Source organism: Pteropus vampyrus, unplaced genomic scaffold, assembly GCF_000151845.1.
Source record: "Pteropus vampyrus isolate Shadow unplaced genomic scaffold, Pvam_2.0 Scaffold53, whole genome shotgun sequence".
Classification (NCBI taxonomy): Eukaryota; Metazoa; Chordata; class Mammalia; order Chiroptera; family Pteropodidae; genus Pteropus; species Pteropus vampyrus.
This window is the reverse complement of record NW_011888834.1, coordinates 3,748,579-3,770,061: the sequence shown is the minus strand read 5'-3', so window position 1 is coordinate 3,770,061 and position 21,483 is coordinate 3,748,579. Positions and strand designations below refer to the sequence as shown.

General features: G+C 34.9%; 1 protein-coding gene across 2 annotated transcripts in view; it reads left to right on the top strand.

Annotated features, from left to right (window-relative positions):
• Positions 1–1,250: 1,250 nt before the first annotated feature.
• Positions 1,251–21,483, top strand: part of CLCN3 (chloride voltage-gated channel 3) — a 78,205-nt gene continuing 57,972 nt past the window's right edge. For both annotated transcript variants that reach the window (XM_011360273.2, XM_011360275.2), the window contains exons 1-2: positions 1,251–1,777; positions 10,815–10,990. In XM_011360273.2, the coding sequence (XP_011358575.1) occupies positions 10,831–10,990 (160 nt within the window). In that variant the 5' untranslated portion in view covers positions 1,251–1,777; positions 10,815–10,830. The remainder of the gene's footprint in view (positions 1,778–10,814; positions 10,991–21,483) is intronic.

The following is a 21,483-nucleotide window of genomic DNA, read 5'->3' as shown; positions in this document are numbered from 1 at the left end:
GTCAGCTGGTGGAAACATACATATGAGCTGATAAAGCTGGTGTTCAGGCCTAAGGAATAAAACTTTTTTGAGTGAGGGTATCACAAAGGGGATTTTGGGTGAGGGTATCACAAAGGGGATTTCCTTTTCTCATAAAAAACAAACAAACAAAAAACTAATGTAATGAGGAACAAAGAACTCTTTCATTACCTGTGGTTGTGAAAGGTGGCTGTGCATTTGTGCATAGTGACTCCTATCTTTCTTTCTTCTGCTTTTTGAACTGGAATACCTACAACTCTTACCTTATTCCTGTCCAACCATTGGATTTTGGGTGTTGAGGGTAGATAACTTGGCTCTTTAGTTTCACACGTGATAATGGCATTCTGATTGTGTTGGAGAAGTTATTCTTAGTAGATACATGTTCAAGTATCTAGGTGTGAAGTATCATACCTGCTTCCTACTTTCACATGCTGCAGGGAAAAAAAAAATATATACCTAAATATAAATGAAGCAAATATAGCAGAATTTTTGAATCTAGGTGACTAAGTCTGTCATGCCTACGATTAAAATCCTTCAATATCATATTCAACTGTTCTGAATAGGTTGAAATTAGACTTCAAAAACAAATTTTTACATATTTTCTTAAAAATACTTAACTGCCAAGCAGTTTTGAAAACGAGTAATGGCTACGAGTTAAAGATTTACTTTACATGTATGTTAGGAACATAACCGGCAGCGACAAATAAAGTGAGGTGACCCTTTTGCATTTCCAGCCGATGACCTATTAGCACAGGTAGCACTGTATATTTGGTCTAAATTCAACGGCCCACATTTCTCTCGATTAACGTTTTAGTTAGTAGCGCCCCTCGACGGCTGCTTTTGCTTCTCCGTTTCGGAACCGATGCTAGCCAGCATTTCACGTGCTGCTTCGGGACGCTGTCTTCGCTCGCCGGCATGTAGCGGAGCTTCGCGATGACGCCGGGGGCGGCGCGCGCCTGCGGCCTGAGACTGCTTCCCCCGAGGCGGCCGCCTCCCGTCCTTTAGCGAGGTCACCACAGGGGCAAACAGCAAAGCGAGAGTGACGCGAGCTGAATCATAGGAAGGGTTTCACAGCCAGCTCGGCCCCTCGGTGCTCGCCAGCATGCCCGGCTCCTCCTCGCCCCCCGCGCCCCAGCCTCGGCCCGCCCACTGTTTCAACATTGCCCAATAGGCGCCTAGGAGGAGGGTTGGGGCGGCCGGACGCTGCACGGCCGTTCACGTCTACGCGGTGACGTCACGCGTCGGTGCACCTGTCGGACTCCGGATTCCTGCTGCTTTTCTTCCTCTTCCGTGGCTTTGGTTCGGAACGTACAGCCTCTTTCTCGTAGTGCAAGTTCTTCCGCGGCCGGAATTGGGCTGCGTGATGAGGAAGGAAGGTGTGGTGGATTGAAAACCGTTCTACTTCATTCCCGAGTTAGAGCATGGGTCAGTTTTAGTCTTTTAGAAGAAAAGTGAGGTTGGAGGTTTTTATTTTCAAATTTGGGTAGAAACTGGTTGACTCTAGGGCCCAAAGCAAGCGGATCTAACTTAATGCTGCTCCCGTGTTTGAAGGAGGCCAAAAAAAGTCTCACTTGGTAAAATTTCCGTAACCTTTTCGGTAGAAAACTGCAGGTGTCTTAAGTTGCGGTAGTTTCCGTTGTGTGTAGCTTATTCAGGTGGACCTCCCAGGGTAGCTAGGTTTTTAGGCTTGAAACAGATGCAGAATCCAAAGGCAGCGCAGAAAACAGCCACCGATTTTGCTATGCCTCTGACCTGCAAGGTGAGTAGCGTTCTGAGTGAAGATTTGTTAGCTGTCATGTTCCCGAATTTTAGGTCAGCTGTGATGCCAGGGCTGTCATCTTGGTTTATCTTATAACAAATTTACTTACACGAGGTTAAATTTACCCCGTTCAGGTATATACCCTCGAACATTCTCTCAGATTTCACCTATTCAGGAAGCGTCGAAGGACCTTTGAACAGAATGGAAGTAGGTTCCAGGAAAAGATTAAAATTGAACTCAGAATGGAGTTTACTTTCGCTAAATTTGCCCAAATTTAAAGTAAATATTGGGTTTTTCTTTAGTTTAGACTTACATGTATATCAAGATATAGTTTGTGTATATATAACGTTTTGATCTGAGAAGCTTCCCTAGAATCTCCGTATAATATGCTTAATTTTCCGTATAATATGCTTTATTTGTATAGCATTTAAAAACTGGAGCACGTATAAGGTAATTGCATATACATTATGCATGTTTATGAGAATTGAATCAATAGTGACCATGCCAATCTTTTTTTGTAATTCAGAAGTTCAATTTTACAAACTATAAACTTCTTTGAACTATGCAGTTTAATTACTACAGCATCATTGTGGCTTGTGTCATTGATTGTTGAATCTTCCCAGAAATGCTTTTAATCTTTAAAGAGTTAATTTTGAAGATTTTTTTCTTGATGAGGTCGGTATGGAAATAATTTAACCAATGTCAATTTTGGATGCCTTTATGAGTAATGAAAATACCACCTGTGTAGCTCAAGAGTACATACTTAGAAGAGTTAAAATGCTAAAAGGTGCTGCTGCTGATTGCACCGAATGGCTAAAAAAAGCCCAGATGTGTGATCTACAGATAATTTCTCAAATTAGGTACGCGTTTATGACCTCTGGTTAATAGTAACAGCCATTGTTGGCAGAATACATGACAGATTTCATCCCGCTCCCACATTTTACCTTTCACATTCTTCAAAGACTGATTTTTTAATGGTCTAGTTGACATACAATATTATATTTCAGGTGTACGATGTAACGATTCTACATTGATATATTTTACCATGTGATTACCACATGTTTAGTAACTCGAAGACTGATTCTTTGCTTGAAAAATGAGTCAAATTATTTGAAGAGGTCAATGTGAGTGTTTAGTACCTACATTTTTACATAGAAATTGTGTTTTAGCATGTGTTTTCAATCATATGTAGCTCATAAAGATGTAAATATTTAACTTGGTTTTGGATATATACACTTCAGAGGAACAGAGTGACTGAGGTTATTATTTTGTTAGTATATTGGCTATTTTCCAGGTCATGTTGGTGATAGGCTTTCCATTTCCTGTTGTGACATGTTGGTAATAATTTTCAGACTGCTCAGGAAGCCAGATTTGATCTCTGTGGTGAGTCGGATATCAAAGCAATATCCTATGGGGTTTGGCCACTATCACTGCTTTGTAGAACTTTCAGCTAAGTTTCTAGTCAAACTTGTCAGCAAGAATTTAAAATGTATAATATGACATAATGTGCATTAATATTTATTGAGTGAATTCTATGATTCAGAATCTTTCCTAAGTGTCTTTTGTGAATTATCTAAATTCTCACACCAACTCCATGAAGTAGGTAATTTCCAGTTTTGCCATTATACAAATCTGGAAAGTAAGGCATAGGGGATTTAAACTTGCCCAAGGTCTCAGAAAGTGTCAGAACTGAGACTGAAGCCTGGCAGGATGATTTCAGAGTTCTTGCTCTGAATGGCTGCACTATATTGTAGATAAGACTAGTCAAAATGCTAGAAGGAAAGATAGGATGAGGGAGATGGCACCATAGGTTCATTTGTTTTTTTCAACTATAAAAATAATGTAAAATTACAGAAACTCTGAAAAATCTTTTTTTTGGTCTTTAAAACTCTTATCCTACTACTATAATGAACTCTTTCTTGGTGCTTCTTTAACTATGAAACCTTTTACTGGACTTGTGTTCTGTGCGCATACTCACCATCTCCAAATGTATTTGTTGCCTTTTTGGTTCCATAGTTTGATTCATGCCTGTACTTTTGCTTCGGTTAACCTCTTCTCCCATCTCCGTTCCATAAAATCTCAGTTACCTTTTAAGGTCCAGCCCAAGTGTGTCTCTTCCAAAGAAGGCTTCTCATCATCAAGTACAGCGGGAGGTAGTCTTTTCTATGAGCTTTTATAACAATTCATGTGTCTTCTGTGACATCTGTCATGTATTGTCTTTTATTATATAGGTATTTAGTAATTTATAGGAAAACATCATCTCTTTCGAGGACAGTATATGAAGTAACTTATACTGAAGTCTACTGAAAGCTGTTAGCCCTATAGAAATATGGTGTCATTAACCAATAAAAATTATGTTTTTTTAACAATTTCTGGTACATTAGTAGCTATCCTATAAGTATTAATAAATTAATGATCATTGAAATTTATTGTCATTTTAATCTCAACCGTTCTTAAAATATTTATGTGAAAATGTTTTTTACAAAGGGCTAGATCAGTTTCACTTCCCTGCCATTATTGCTTTTGAGACTTTTGTCCATCTCTGTATTTGCTGTTATTTGAGATTTTCGTCTCTTTTTTCACTCAGATTGTACCTACTTTTCTGTCAGCTCACTGGCCAGCCAGATAGCTGACAAACACACCTTTAACACTTAGCCATGGTCCTCAGCCCTAACCAGTCTTCTTTACGAGAGAAGCAAAACTTTGTTGGGAGCTATGAAAAATCAGTGTACTACTTCAGGCTGTCAGTCCCTTATTCACCCATTTCCAAGGTCTTCCTATTTCTATTCCTCACTCCTCCTACCCCCTGAATTCTGGTGGTGTATTAAGTGTTTGCAGTTTGGAGGCTAGATTGGTGTACTGAAGTTACGTTCACTTCGTTGTAGTCTGGCCTTGAGTAGGACTAAACTTGGATGTATAATCCTGCGATTGGAAAGAACACTCTGTTTCTGAGCCTTTTAAGCTATAGGAGACTAAAATTTGTTTCTTCCACCTGTTTTGAATTAACTAGTCATGTCAGAAACTTAGTGGATATCTTAGATTTCTTCTTCACTATTCTCCACGTTTTAAATGTTGCTTCATTTTAAATATTTCTCAAAACTTTTTGTACTCCTCCGTGTTGCTATGTCTTAGTTCATTGTGCCTTCACTATCTTATATTTAGAATTGTTCAAGCGTCTACTAATAAGGATCACCTAACTCCTCTTCCTACCATTAGCCTTTCAGTCTCTTGCCCTTCTAATCTATCTTCCACAGTGCTGCTAGCACAGGCCTGCTAAAATTCATATCTGATTATGTGGTTTCTCTTTTAAAACTCTTAATGGTTTCCCATATGTGTAAATGAGATAATAAGTTCCTTAGCATGACATACGAGCCCCTCCCTTCTTGATCTGCCTTATATTCACCTCTCCAGCTACTCTCTAGTACCCTACCTCTTCCATTAGCTCTACCCAATCAGGTTTCGTTACTATGCTGCTCTGTTTTTGCACATATTTTTTTTGACTGTACTGACTTTTCACCTCATAGTTAGCGTAGTCAACTCATCCTAATCATTCAATACTCAGCTAAAACCTTCCCTCTATTACAGTGTTTACAGACTTTCCTAGACAATGTGCTTATTCCTTTTCAGTATTATAAAATACCTGTGTATACCTCTCCCATGGTACTTATCATACCATATTGTAGTTATTTTTATGTCTTTTCTCTTTTACTGCGTTGGGAATAGGGATCATATCTTATTCATTATCCTAGCACATGGCTTTGTGCCTGATATATCTAGGTGCTCAGTAAATGTTTGTTGACTAAATTAATAAGTGACTCTGAAAACTAACATTGGCTATTAGGTAGATGGTGATTCTGTAAACTCATATAAGGAGAGTAGGAGGACAAGCAGGTTTGGAGAAAATATTCAGTTTCGGTCTGTTTGAATTTAAATTATTATACAACCTCCAAGGAGAAATGTAGCATTAATTTGTTAAGCATTTGTTATTCATTCATACTATAAATATAAATTTCATAGATATAGACAAGATTATTCTAAGATTTATATGGATAGGTAAAGGAACTAGAATAGCTAAAAGAGTTTTGAATAATAAGAAAGTGTGAGAAGTCAATGTATCCAATTTCAAAATATTATAGAGCTACAGTAATCAAGGCTGGTATTGCTGTAGGTATAGACACATAGATAAGTGGAACAGAACAGAGAATTCTGAAAAGGACTCACATAAATATGCCCAACTAGTTTTTGATAGGGGCACGAGAACAATTCAGTGGAAGGAAGATAAGCATAGTCTGTAAAGGAATAATTGATAAATTGAACCTCATCAAAATTAAATGCTTTTGCTCTGTTATAGACCCTGTTAAAAGGAAGAAAATCAAGCTACAGACTGGGAGAAAATATTTACAAACATCTGACAAAGGATTACTGTCTAGAACATATATTCTAAAATATCAAACAGCATTTAAAAAGCCATCTAATTAGAAAATGGGCAAAAGATACGAACAGTCATTTTACTGAAGAAAATACGCAGATAGCAAATAAGCACATAAAAAGGTCTTCAACATCATTAACCATTAGGGAAATGCAAACTAAAACAATGAAACATCACTACCCACCTATCAGAATGGCTAAAATTAAAAATATTGACAACACTGAGAGCTGGTAAGGATGTGGAGAAACCAGAGCACTCATACATTGTTGGTTGTAATGTAAAATTGGCAGTTTTCAAAAAAAACTAAACGGGCAGTTACCATATGGCTCACCTATTTTACTCCTTGTCTTTTATTCCAGAGAAATGAACACTTACTTTCACACACACATACAAAACCTGTACGTGGGTATTTATAGCAGCTTTATTCATAATAGCCAAAACCTAGAAAAGAGCCAGATATTCTTCAGTGAGTGAATGGTAAAAAAAACTGTGGTACATTCATACCATTCAACACTACTCAGCAATAAAAAGGAAGAAACTATTGATACCATAAACAGGATGAATCTCTAGAGAATTAGTAACATACTGTATGATTTTATTTATATGACAGTTTTCAAATAGCAAATTTATAGAAATAGAAAGGATTATGGGTTACCAGGGAATATGGAAGGGCTGGGAGGGGGCTAGAAGAATGTGGGTGTGGCTATAAAAGGGCAACAGGGGAGATCCTCCTAGTGATGGAAATGTCCTATGTCTTGACTGGATGTCGATATCCTGATCAAGATATTGTACTATAGTTTTACAAGTTATCATTGGTTACTGAATAAAGGATACAAGGATCTCTCCATTATTTATTATAATGCACATGAAATCACAATTTTTTTCAAAATAAGTTTAATTAGAAAAAAAATTGAACACATAATATGTGCCAAGTACTGTGCTAACCATCGAGTATCTATCTATGTTGAGCAAAAATTGATGCAGTAACAGACCTCATGATGCCTTCTAGAAGCAAAGGTGGATGCTAATGAAATAATCACATAAATAAGTATAATATTACAACTGTGATGAGTGCTTAAAAGGAGAAGAGATGTAAAGACTAGTAATGAAAATTTGACCTAGTAGGGAAAGATTCACCCAGATAGTAAATAGGTCAAGGGAGGCTTCCCTTCCTAGCTGCATGACTTCGGACAAGTTATTTAAACACTTTGCGCCTCAGTTTTCTGATCTGTTAAGTGCGGATAATATTACCTAAGCTTTAGAGTTGAGATTGTGTTTAACACAGATATTAAATGAGTTAATTTGTTACATGCTTAGGGTAGTGCCTAACATATAGTAAACTCTGTTTAAGAATTTGTTAATGGAAGGGAAGGGGAGGGGAAGGGGAAGGGGAAGGGGGGAAGGAAGGAAGAAAGAAAGGAAGAAGGAAAGAAGGAAAGAAGGAAGAAGAAAAGAAGGAAGGAAGAAGAAAAGAAAAATGAAAAAAAGAAAAAAGAAAAGAAAGAAAGGTATACTTGATATGAGATCTGAAGAACAAGTAGGATAGTTGATTAGATGAAGAGGAGAAGGTATGTTCTGGGCCCAGGGAGCAATAATGGCCCTGGGGCAGGAGACAGGAAAGATCCTGGTAAGACTGAGAGGAAGATCAGTGAGTCAAGAGTGCTGCAAGAAATACACACTACAGAATGAAGTGGGAGAAGTAGGCAGAGGCCAAGGCTGCATAGAGCTTTGTCTGCTAAGGGTGGTGAGAAATGGTTAAGACTTTAATACATGAAGCGGGGAGAGATTACTGATCAGACTTGCTTTTAGAAAAGACCATGCTGGCTGCCCTATGGAGATCAGATTAGAGGTGGTCAAGGTGATTCCACATAGCTCATTTAGGAACTTACTGAAATAAACCAGGCTCTACCTTTGGAGATTTTATAGGTTATCACACTAATCTTCATAACTCTGCAAGAATATATTTGCAAGTTACTGTATGTCCATTATAATCTTTTGAAATGGTTTTAAATATATTTTTGACAATTAAAAAGGAAAAGGTGACTTTGTACTATTTTAATTTTTTTAATATGCAAAATTTCAGCTGTTATGATGTAAATAGCCTTTTGTGGGCAAGCCTGGAAATTGAATTTAGAACCTAAAAAGATTCAACTTTGGTATCCAGTGTTGTATTTCCTTTATGCTGCCATAGAATTTTGAATACTTCATAGCAGTGCTATTCGATAAAAATATTTGTGCTACAAATGTGAGCCATATATGTAATTTTAAATTTCTTAGTAGCCACATTAAAAAGGTAAAAAGAAAATGGTAAGATTAATTTTAATACTATATTTTATTTAATCCAATATATCTAAAATATTATTTTAACATGCATCCATATAACATTAATGAAAATTTTTTTTTCTTATTTAGTCTTAGAAGTTCAGTAGGTGTTTTACCTTAGAGCACATCTCAATTTGGACTGGCTGTGTTTCAAGGCCAGTGGCTACTGATCAGACAGTATAGCTCTGTAGGTTTCTGGGTTAAGAGGAGGAAGGGTTTTCTTTTGTTGTTGTTAATGTTATTGAATTTGTAGAAATGGTAACCCATACAGGCCTGAGCTTAAGCTTTCGGAACAGAGTTGGTCACTCTCGTTAAAAGAAAGGTGTGGAATCTAGATGTCTCAGAGGCATTCGTGAAATTAAGTTTTGTAAACATTTTGAAAGGAAGTTACCAGTTAACACTTATGTTTTTTGAGGGACTTTTGGGGATAGAATAGACGACATACGTTGGGACTTGCTGACTGAGGTCCTAGTATACAGAAAGTTCTAATTATTTTAGAGCAATTTCTCAGTGATTTGTAGCCCTGTAACTATTGTTGTATGTTGTCATATGTATTAAGCCTGTCTAGTCTAATTATTAAAGAAGTGAAGAATAGAATGGTTTGCATTCTTTGCAGAATCTTAGCATATATGCTTTGATATATCAAAATTAAAATTATTCTTGAATTATTAATGCTTTTTTTTTTTAAGCTTTTGATTATTTACTCAAGAGCCACAATATTTAATTTGGTTGCTTCTGTGGACACCACAAAGTTCTTAGCATAAACAGTTATTTTCATTCTATTCTACATAAACATTTACCTTAAATATAAAACTCTAATTAGTACATTCTAACAAATCTCAGTATGTTATAATAGCCCATTTGGTAGAGGTAACCATAAAACATAAAGTTGCAAAGCCATACACATTTAAATTTTTCTTTATAATTTATGTGCTAGTATTTGGTTATTTTCACAAGACCAGATTAATACTGTTGTATAGAATATTTGTTTATTGAACACTGAACACATTTTTATTTTTTGCCTCATTGATCGAATAAACAGTATGACATTCGACATTTATTATCCATATATTATGGGTGGGTATATTATCCATACCAGTCACTATGCCAGATATTGAGAATACAGACTCGTTCTCAAGGAACTCTCAGAACTTCTCTAAAGTGCTCTTTATGTTAGGAAATTTATGTACTAAATCTTTTAAAAATAGTAATATTTTTCTAGAAAAAAGTATAAAAAGCTTTACAAATAATTTTTAATTGTTATAGTTCTTTGAAGTTATTTTTCCATGTGGAAAAGGAAAATTTTTCGAGGACAAGAGATTGTCTTAAAACATTCCAAGTCTTCAGTATTAGAATTCAGCACTAGAATTAGAGTATGCTTAATTCCATTTGTCTTTTGTTTTCTTGATGTACTTATTTGACACGTCCAGTAAGTCTTGTTTTACAAGGCTTACTGGCACTACTTTTATGACAATCTTTCAACTCCCACATATGAACCTTTCAAGTTTGTTGCTAATGTCTGCCACACTTATGATGAACTCTCATTTTGATGTTGAGCAAGTAGATAGATGTATTTTTAAAAAAATCAAACTGCGTAGGAGCAATACTGTTTTTAAAATATAGAGTAAGAACAATGAAAATGTATGCTTATTTGGTATTACCTGCTTTGAATAAAAAGAAAGTTGTTATCATATTTTCCATGGCTGATATTTCAAAGCACATGTTTTGAAAATTCAAATTTAAAAATGATGAAAGGAGAATGAAATTAATATTAAAATTTAAATTACAGTGTTTAAAATTAGTTGTACTTATATCTGCTGAAATATTCAAACGAGACAGTCTCACTTTCAGACCTGGTACTTCAGTCATCTTGTTCCTTTCTCCGATGAGCAACTTTCTTGGAAATAACTCCAGATAGTTCATACATGCACAAGCAATTACACACTGTATTTCCCCATACACACACTTTTTGCGAGAAAAAAACCCACATATATTGTAGTAGACTCTAAACACTTCTCTGTACTTTGTTTTTCAACTTAACAATTGATATTAGAGATTGTTTGATATCACTACACAAAGAAATTCTTCATTCTTTTTTACAGCTGCATAGTAAAAATAGAATTATTAAATCATACCAAAAGACTTAACATAATAGATGTTTAGCTTACAGTGAATTTAGTGTTTTTTTTAATACAGAGATCAGAAGTTTCCTTTTGTCCTATTAAACTAGATTATTTTATTATATGTTGAGAAAATTTTTAAACCCTTTTTTACCTTTTTTTTCAGATAACCAGCCAGCTCAATGGAGTCTGAGCAGCTGTTCCATAGAGGCTACTATAGAAACAGCTACAACAGTATAACGAGTGCAAGTAGTGATGAGGAACTTTTAGATGGAGCTGGTGTTATTATGGACTTTCAAACTTCTGAAGATGACAATTTGTTAGATGGTGACACAGTAGTTGGTAAGTTTGGCATTGCAAGTCTTAGAATTTGTAGTCATGCATATCTACTAATCAGTATATACATTGTTTTATTGAGGTTGCGTTTTGGGGTAACTTTTTTTTCAGTCGAGGTGATTCATGTAATATAAACTTAGCTTTTGTTCAAGTGTACACTTCTGTGGCATTTAGAACATTCACAATGTTGTGCAACTGCTACATTTATCTAGCTCTAAACATTTTTATTACCCCAGAAGAAAACCTTGTATTTGGATAAATTTAAAACTTAAATATAATGTAGAGAGTTGTAAAACTGTAATTGAAGTTCTCAGAGAAACAGAACTAATAGATATATATTGAAATATATAGAGAGATTTATTATGAAGTATTGGCTCATATCATTGTAGAGGCTGAGAAGTCCTTCAACTTGCTATCTGCAAATTGGAGGCCCAGGAAAGTTGGTGGTATAGTTCTAGTTCAAACTCAAAGGCCAGAGAACGAGGGGAACAAATGGTGTAAGTCTTGTCTAAGTCTGAAGGCCCCAGGTCCAGGACTACTGATGTCCAAGGGCAAGAGAAGATAGATGTCCAAGTTCAAGCATAGAGCAAATTCACCTGTCCTCTCTGCCTTTTTGTTCTATTCAGATCTTCAACTAATTGAATGATGACCATTTTCATCAGTGAGAGCATCTTTTTTCAGTTTACTTTACTCTCTTCTGGAAGGCCCTCACAGACACATACACAGAAATAATGTTTTACCAGCTATCTTCGGATCCCTTAGCCCAGTCAGGTTAACACATAAAATTAACCATCACAACAGTCATCAAATCATAAATGTAGAAATTGATGAATTTCTACAAAGCGAACATACTCATATAACTACCCCTCAGTCAAGAAATAAAGTATTACCAGTTCCTCCAGAATACACTCCTGTTTCCCCTTCCAGTTTCAAAGGTAACTTTATTTTGATTTCTGTTACTGTAGATTAGTTTTGCAGGTATTTAAACTTTATATAAATGGAATTACACTTTTGTGTCTGGCATCATTTACTTAAGTTTTGAGATTTATCTATGTTGTTGCATATAGCAGTAATTTGTTTCATTGCCATTATATAAACATGTTGCAATCTATTCTATTCATCATATATTGTTGATATTCAGGTTTTTTCTTTCATATTTTGGCTATTAATAATGCTGCTGGGAATTTTCATGGACATGTGTTTTTGTGCACATTATATACATAGTTCTGTGGAATTGATATCTTAAAATGGAATTTTTAGATGATAGGGTATGTGCATCTTAGTGTTACCAGATACTGTCACAGTTAATTCCAAAATGGCTGTAATGGACAGTCTCTCAGCTGTGTGTGAGAGTTCTAGTTGCCCCACATCTTCACCAATACTTAATATTATTAGTTTTTAAATTTTTGACTACTTTAGTAGAGGTACAGTAGTCTTGAATTTTGATTTTTATATTTGCCCAGTGGCTTATGAATTTAAATGCTATTTTGTATGTTGGCTTTTTAGATTGCCTCTTTTGAAGTGCTTGTCAATCTTTCTGCCTATTTTGTAAGAGTTCTTTTTTGTATTACATACAAAAAAAGTTATAGATACTCTGGATGATGATATTGCCACCATACTGTTCTGTTTAATTTTTTTTTTTTCTTAGCCTACAGGTAGTCTCGAAGCAAATTACATTGATGTCATCAAAGATTGAGAGAATTGCAGCATGGTTTTAGACTTTCTGAAAGTTAGTCTATTTTTGGCTCACTTTATTTTTAGGGCACAGCCCTTTAGGATTTTAGTAGAAAGCCTAGTGTGTTTACCAAGACTCTTTCTCTTTGGTGGGCACTGAAATTCAGATTTTGTCTCCCTGGTATTTTGAGACTGCTGACAGCTCTGCTTGTCATTTTAGTCTCTTAACCACTTCTTTTCGCTTAGTTTCTCAGTCTCTCTCATGAAGTTTAGGGATCATAATATTTTTAAGGGAAAAACATGATAGAATAAACTACTCTCTTTTCTCCAAGGTATTGGCCCATTCAAGTGCTTATTGCCTTGGTGGTTCTGAACTTCAAATTTTGGCTCCTTGACCTCTTGAAACCGCCAAAAGCTCTCAACTTTCTCTTTCTATTGGGCCCCTCAGTCACTGTACTTACCAATCAGGAAATAGCTCAAGGGCAAAAAGTAGTTGAGACTCTTTATCTCTTACTTTTTTTTAGAATCTTGGCACTTCAAGTTCTTCCTGACTTGTATACCTCTGGATCTTTTGGATGTTCTTTGATTTAAAAAAATATACACAGTATTTTGCTACTATTAGTAGTTTGCTCTCTTCATCACTGGTGGGATTATCCCCCTAATTTTAATTACCAGATAAACACATGTGTTATAAACCAGATAAACACATGTGTTCATAATTTGAAAAATCAGGTGAAATTTAACAGCGTACCCATTTTTCTGTGTTTGGGCAGTTCCTTGGCCCTTTATGTGAGGCAGAGAATTAACTCAGAGAAGTAGAAAGACAAAGGAGGAGCTAGCTCTTTTTTATCTTTACACACTGCCATTAAGTATTGGTGTTGTCTTCATTTGTGGTCTTTAGTAGGGTAGAGTGCCAAGTGGGAAGAAGGAACAAAGATATGAGAAAGGATCTTCTTTTGTTGCTCTTTTTCTTATTAAGATAATTTTCCTAGAACCTTATCAATAGACATCCTCTTTTATCACTGGCCAGAATTGGTTACATGTCCACACCTAGACTGACTGATAGCTGACAGAGAGGGATGGGATTACTGACTGGTTAGAACCATCATGATTCATTCCCTGGAGAAGAATTTGGAATGACTGTAGGGTAAAGCAACCATTGGTATTTTCCATACAGATTCTGTCCTCAAGTTAGTCTAGTTGAAAGTACAAGATGTGAAACAGCAGTTGACAACAACTATTTAAGTGTTAAATTGGGTGGTGCAGATTCTGAATGTTACACCTCGAAAAAAAGGATATTATTTTGATACCCCTTAGTATTGCTCAGAGTGTTCTGGAAGGGGAGATAGTTCATGAAGGCTGAGCAGTAGGAAAAGGTATCATGTTGTGATAGTGAACGTCCTTTCCTAAGATAGTGATATCCTTTCTTTCAGCAAAGCTGATGTGGTCCTTTTAACAGTAGTTGGAAGTGGAATGTCCTAGAAGTGGGGGCCTCAGATTAAATCTGCTCTCATGGGCTGGGGCAGATGTCAGCTGAAGACCTCATTTCTGTGTCTGTATGTAGCATCCTTAGCACAGTAACTGGCTCATGGTAAGGACTCAGTGTATGGTAGCTGCTTCTATTTTCTTCTATGTTCCTTCCCCTTTGGATGTATTAAACTCTGACATCCATCTTAAGCGATTTTCTTTTATGTTAGCATTCAAGTGAGATGTGAGGAATATTTCCAGTAGTATTGAAAAAGGATATAGATCTAAAACTCAACTATGACATCTGCATTAAGATTTAGGTTGTAGGGATAAACCACTTTGGACTTCACTGACTCCACTAGGTAATTGAGTTTGTTGTTGTTGTTGTTTTATAGCTCTTGTTTTCTCAAATAATTTAAAAAGATGGACCTACTTATTTCAAAACAGAATCAACCTTATCCACTCAGAGTTTATACTAAGTAATCCAGAATACACTGTGATTAAAAAAAAAATAGAAGTTAACTCCAATAATGATGACTCATTAGTAATATCAGTTAAAAATTTAAATAAGTGAAAAGCTGAAAAATTGGACTTGATATGTATTTACATTAAGTATATCTAATTTGAGTGATTCACTTTAGGTCTATAATTCAACTTCCTTGGAAATGCAAAACTTTTCATTACAGGTAGCAGGAAGAGAGGGCCAAAATTTTCTTGTCAGAGTCATCATTATAGAGAACTGTATAGTTCTTGGCTTCATTGAAAATAAAACATGTGCGTTTTCATCAGTACAAGTTTACTATTGTTCTTAGATAGTACAACCTTTATTTGAATTAAGAAAACACTTAGATTGGTAGGGTGAAAACTGGTTAGCCACTTGTTTAGCAAATTAATTTTCAACAATTACATTAATCATAATAATGAGTTCAAAACTTAGATTATTATATCCCTTTTTATCATGTCTGAAATGTGAATAATATGGTTATCAAGAATCACTCCAGGCTTCTAGAGTGTGTATAAATGATAAATCACAGACTGAGAGAAAATGTGAGAGGAATGATAGGGCTCACTCCTAATTTCTTCAAATTCCTATCTGTAGATAACCTTAAAAAAAAAAAAAAAAACTTTGGAAATATTAAAATTCAAATGTAAGGTGTTATTTTTTTCCCAAAATCTTGGGACATGTGGTAACAAGGAATGGAATACAGAGACATAACATAGATTATTATGTTTCACATATGTATCTCATCCTGAGCCTCAGAACTCACAAATCACATAGGGCTGCATAGCATGAGACTAAGAGGTAGGTTGTTCAGTTCAAGGTCTTGTAATCCTTCTGTCTCTGCTAAAATTTACCTTCTCAGGTTCTAGAGATCCAGCATTTTCATTTGAATATCTGTTTTTAGATTTAGCTTTATTCAATATGTTTCTGATTTTACCCAAACATCACAGATCAGTTCAGGGTTCAGTCTTTAGTTCAGCAGACACAGGAGTATGAATTCATCATTGTGAAACTCAGCTGTCTCTTATTAGTAGTTCATATTAACCAAGATTTTACGTGTTAGGTAAAAAAAAAAAAAAATCAAACATATTTACAGTGAGAAATATGCTAATGCTCTACTTCATTTGAAAGAAGGTATGTCAAGCAGCTTACAAAGACACAAAATCTCATAATTATTTGAGAAAGATGAAGCAAAGGGAAAACAACTCAAAGTGACATAGAATGTAGAGATGAATGAGGCAATAAAAAAATATTAACAATATAGTTTCTAAGGAGAGACTACAAAACTTGCCACATTAAAAATTAAAAGAAAATTTTTAATACTTTAATTCATTTAAAAATAACAACTCATTACATTGTAACATTAATATTTTTATGAATAATCATATTTTTCAAAATAAATTTCGGTAAGAAGAGTGGCATTGTTTCACGGTTTTGTAAATACCTCTAACATCTGGCTTAATAGAAAACCCCTAGAGTCTCTGCTGCTTCTCCATTCAATCTATTGTGATGTGTTGTTTGGTTGAAACATAAATACACGTTTTTATGTGTATATACATACATACATACAGTTGACTTTTGAACAACATGGGTTTGAACTGTGTGGGTCCACTTATACACAGATTTTTTTCAATAAATATATTGGAAAATTTTTTGGAGATTCTAAAAAACTTGCAAACTATATGCCCTAGAAATATTTAAAAAAAGAAAAGGAAAAAATGTATGTTGTGAATGCATAAAAAGTACGTATCTTCTTTTTCTTATGATTTTCTTAGTATTTTCTTTAGCTTTATCAAAAGAATACAATATATAATACCTATAACATTCAAAATATGTATTAATTGACTATGTTATTGGTAAGGTTTCAGTCAACAGTAGGCTATTAGTTGTTAAATTTTTGGAAAGTTAGATGTTATACATGGATTTTCAACTGCTGGGGTGGGGAGTTGTCTCTGCCCCTACCCCTAACATCCTATGTTGTTCAAGGGTCAACTGTATAAGAATATATATCCTTATGTATAAGAAATATATAAGAAAATTTGGCCTTATACAAATATATAGTTAGAAAAGGAAGACAATTTAAATAACCTTTCATATCATTGCAATATTTTTCTTTGATACTGCACCAAAACTTGACAAATGATAATTTCTTAAAGATGAATTGCACTGTAGAAGCTGAAACCATATTAATGAACGTTTTATCCTGTCTTAAAATCATTGGCCTATCTTGTGCTTCGAATGGATCTACTACCCATGCATGATTTTAGAATATCACGAATTAGTCCTTTGGAAATTATTCACTGATATAGTTTGCTAGGGCTGCCATAACAAAGTACCACCTATTAAGTGGCTTCAACAATAGAAATTTATTTTCTCACAGTTCTGGAGGATAAAAGGCCAATATCCAGGTTTGGGCAGGGTTGATTTCTTCTGAGGCCTCAGCTTGTAGATGGCTGTCTTCTTCCTGTATTTTGACATGGTCATGTCTATTTGTGTCCTGATCTCTTCTTATAAGGATACTAGGCAAATTGGATTAGGGCCAATACTGGTGGCCTCATTTAACCTTAATTACCTTTTTTAAAGCCCTATCTCCAAATAGTCACATTCTGAGGCACTTAGGTTAGGGCTTCTATCATACCAGTTTTGCTGGGACACAATTTAGCACATAACAGATCTTGCTAGTGTTCACACATTTTATTACACAAAATCAACAAAGCCTCATTTTTTAATATGGCCACCAATCTCAACCCTATAAGAAATCTTTAACTATTGGGAAGCTGTCACACTCACAGTTGTGAATACAAGTTTTCCAAATTTAATTTTTGCTTGAAAGCTCAAATTTTATTATTGGCAACAAATACTGTTCATTGTTTTACTTGAAGAGACAAGTTCACTTGGTATCTGCCAGATACCAAGGTCTAAATAATTATAGTTTGCGTATCAGTTGTTTGAGTAAAAATAGTGTTCCATGAAAAAAGTTCACCCACAACTCAAACATTTAGATAAGTGCTTTTCCTCAAGATGGAACCATTGTTCAATAGTATAAGCAAAAGTGCTGTATTTATTCTTCCCAGTTCATCACAAAGGATATTAAAAGAATGTGTTTTCAAGGGTTCAATTTAGTAAAATGAATTAATTTTTACTTTTTTATGAAGGATATTTGGAAGTGAAATAGACCTTTTGTTTTCTGGGAGTACATGGGGGAAAGAATACAATGACTACTAGTACATTTTGTGCCACTGCTTTGATTTGCACTAGATGCAAGCCATTTTACCTACTGTTGCATTTGCACCACATAATAGGATGGAAAGGTAAAGAATGTTGTGTAGGCTGAATAATGGCCCTCCACATTATAATTTCTGGAACCTGTAAATATGTTATTTTAGATGATGAAAAGGACTTAGTGGTTTTGGTTTACTGAAGAATCATGAGATGGTGAGATTATTCAGGATTATCTGGGTGATCCCATGGTAATCATGGGGTCTTTAAAAGAAGGAAGCAGGAGAATTGGAGTCTGAAGCAAGAAGTTGAAGTTGTAAGAGGACGGGGCCACAAGCCAAGGAATGTAGGTTGTCTCTAGAAGCTGACAAAAGCAAGGGAACCACTCCTCTCCTGAAGTCTCTAGAAGGAACCAGCCTGCAGACCCTTTGATTTTAGACTTCTGACTTCCAGAACCATAATAGATTTGTATTGTTTTAAACCACTAAGTTTGTGGTGATTTACTACAGTAGCAGTGGGAAACGGTTAAAATATTTATTTTCATAATAATACATAAACATATTATGTAATACATAAATGTATTATTATGAAAATATTTTAACCTTAAAGATCCCCTGGAAAAGATCTTAGGGATCTTCAGGGGTCTGTAGAATACACTTAACCACACCTTCAGAGCTGTTTGAAGATGAGGTAGCTGCAAAGTGCATATTGAGTAAATTGAATGAAGTGACTTTCTGTATTGTATTATAAGCTATAAGAGTGCAAATTGAATAAAGTGACTTTCTGTATTGTATTATAAGCTATAAGAGCGGAAGGGCTTATATAAAAAGGATAAAAGCTGTATATATGTTATGATCCCAGTTCTCTTAAAATGTTACATGTGCGTGCACATACACACAAATTTAGAGGGAAATACAAGAAAGTAATGATTTTTCTCTTGGTGGTAGAATTTGGATGCTTTTTATTTTTCTTTATGCTTTTGGAAGTTTTTTCTAAATTGTCACTAAATTTTAAACCTGCAGATTTATAAAACTTAGCCAAAACTTTCAAGTCATTATAAGGTATATTTGTCAATGTAGGAAGCCAGAACATATTAATAACTTGTTAACTTGCTTTATAACTTTTGAATATTTAGTGATATGGAAAATGTGACTGTATTTGGAGATAGGGCCTGCCTTTCTGTTCTTGCTCCGAGCCTTTTAAATGTTAGGTTTGGACTTGCATCTGGTGATCATATCTCCAAATCTTTGTATGTGTTTTCTTTGCCTGTAATAGCAATTATTACTTGTACATTGCTTCTAAGATTAGACCTCACTTCCTCTAGAAAGCCTTACCTGACATTTCAGGTTTGCCAAGTTGGGGCCCCTCCTATGTAGTAAACTGTATTGCTTCTGTTGCGTTTGCTTTTTTGACTTTCCTTATTTGTTTATAGCCTGCCCTCCTCCTAGATTTAGCTATATTATCTTTTAGTATAATTATCCTAGTAATTCTTGTTTGTAAGTCACTTATTTTACGGTCAAGTTCTGTTTAGAGCTGACCCATTATGTATTGATTACATATTTTAGCTCTTGATGAGCAATCTTATTTTCCTTATTTCTAACCTTTGTGGAGAGGGGACATTAGTATATCATGGACAGCCACATATGCTATTTATTTCATCTTCCCTTCTTATAACGTCTAATATATTGGCATGCACACAATAGAAGCTCATTAAAAGTTTGCTATTCTGTAAAATATTCATCTATTTAAAATATCACTAGTCATATTTTATAATTTTTAGGAGTCTTTTTTTCTTTTTTTTAAATTGAACTAGGATGGCTATATAGAGAAAAGTTTGGGCTTAACTGGACACGTATGAAGCTGATAGAGTATGTAGTGGGGTAACAGGAACTGTGTCACTCACCCACGTTATTACAACTGTATTGCAGTGGGGCCTATGGAAATGATAGTGTCATCAGGAGGAAGAAGGCACAGGATAGCAGCTGTTGGCTGTATTAACATCTAGCTCCCTGACATTAGTCAGTGTCATTACTCTGTTTCTCAGTTTTCTTATCAGAAAAATGAATGCAAAATATTTATTCCACTCACCCAACTCAGATTAGTTTTGGAAACAAAAGGATATAGTAAATAAGAGTATAGGAAGTGTTACTGTTGTACATGAGAGTCCTTTGTGGCAATCTTGGCGTGGGTGCTTAAAGTTTAAACTTATTTATACTTTGTGTATATTTTGTATAATCAGATTACATCATGATATTCAGATAGATTTTCCTGGGTTCATAAAAATCTTATATGGTTAACTTCAGGACTTAGAAATTACTTGAATTGTCTTGGAGAAATGCTGATTCTAGAACTGGGGCAGAGAAAATACAGCATGATTCCAGGGTATGTGTCATATCAGAAGTAAGGAAGTATACTCAAAAACAAAACACAACAAAACAAAAAAAGATGAGGGACTGTGAAAGGAACATGAGAACTAACCTGAAAAAGTTCCTAATGGCAAAAACTGGAACAGTTTGAGCAACAAAATAAATAATGTAGAATCAAATCATAAACAAAGTATAAAATAAATATAAATGAGCACACATATATGACATAAATGATATAAACTAATATAAATGATTGAACATAAATAGAGACAAGTCCCCCTTGTAGAAGAATTCCAAAAATTTTGTTTATATTCCACCCTCATGGAGAAGGAGCATAATTCCTTCCTCCTTCTCCTTTGAGGGTAGGCTAGACTTAGTGTTTCAGAGAAAGAGGGAAATAGTAATTTTGCAGTGGAGAAACTTGGCAGACACTTCCATAACCAGGTAATGAAGGTTAATATTACCAGTGATGTCATATGGATATCATATACCCCTAACAGATAACAAGAAGGGCACTTTATCTTTGTGATACTTTTGCAAAGACCTATAACCCATGTCTAACCACAGGAAAAATAATAGACAAACCTAGACTGGTCAGGACGGGGTGGGGTGGGGAGCATTATACAGGATATTTAACCAGTCAAGGTATGAAAAACAAGGACAGACTGAGAAACTATTATAGACCAGAGGAGTTTAGGGACACAAGTTAACTAAATGCAATGTAATATCCTTGATTGGAACCTAGAAGAGAAAGAAGACCTTTATATAAAAACCGTTGAAATCTAAATAAAGTCTGGAGTTTCCTTAATAGTAATGTATCAATATCTGTTTCTTAGTTTAGACCAGTGTACCATGGAAGTGTAGGATGTTAACAGTTGGGGAAACTGAGAAGTATTCAGAACTTCTTTGTACTATCTTTGTAACTTTTTTGTAAATATAAAATTAGTCCGAAATAGTTTATTTTAAAAAATAAGGTGGAAAGAGTTAACTTTTAAATAATAAAAGCAAATGTGCTTATTGTGGAAAAAATGATGAAAATAAAAGGAAGTAAATGAAAATTGCTCGTAATCTTACTACCCGTAGATAACTGATTATTTTGGTATATATTTTTTTCTAGATTTAATCCTATGCATATTTCATTCAGCACATAAGGCTCCTTTCATGCTCTATCCTGAGCACCTAGCCAGACACCATGGTAGGTGCTCAGGATAGAGCAATGAACAAGAATGATGTGAGTCTTTCTCTTATGGAGTTTATACTCTAATGAGAGA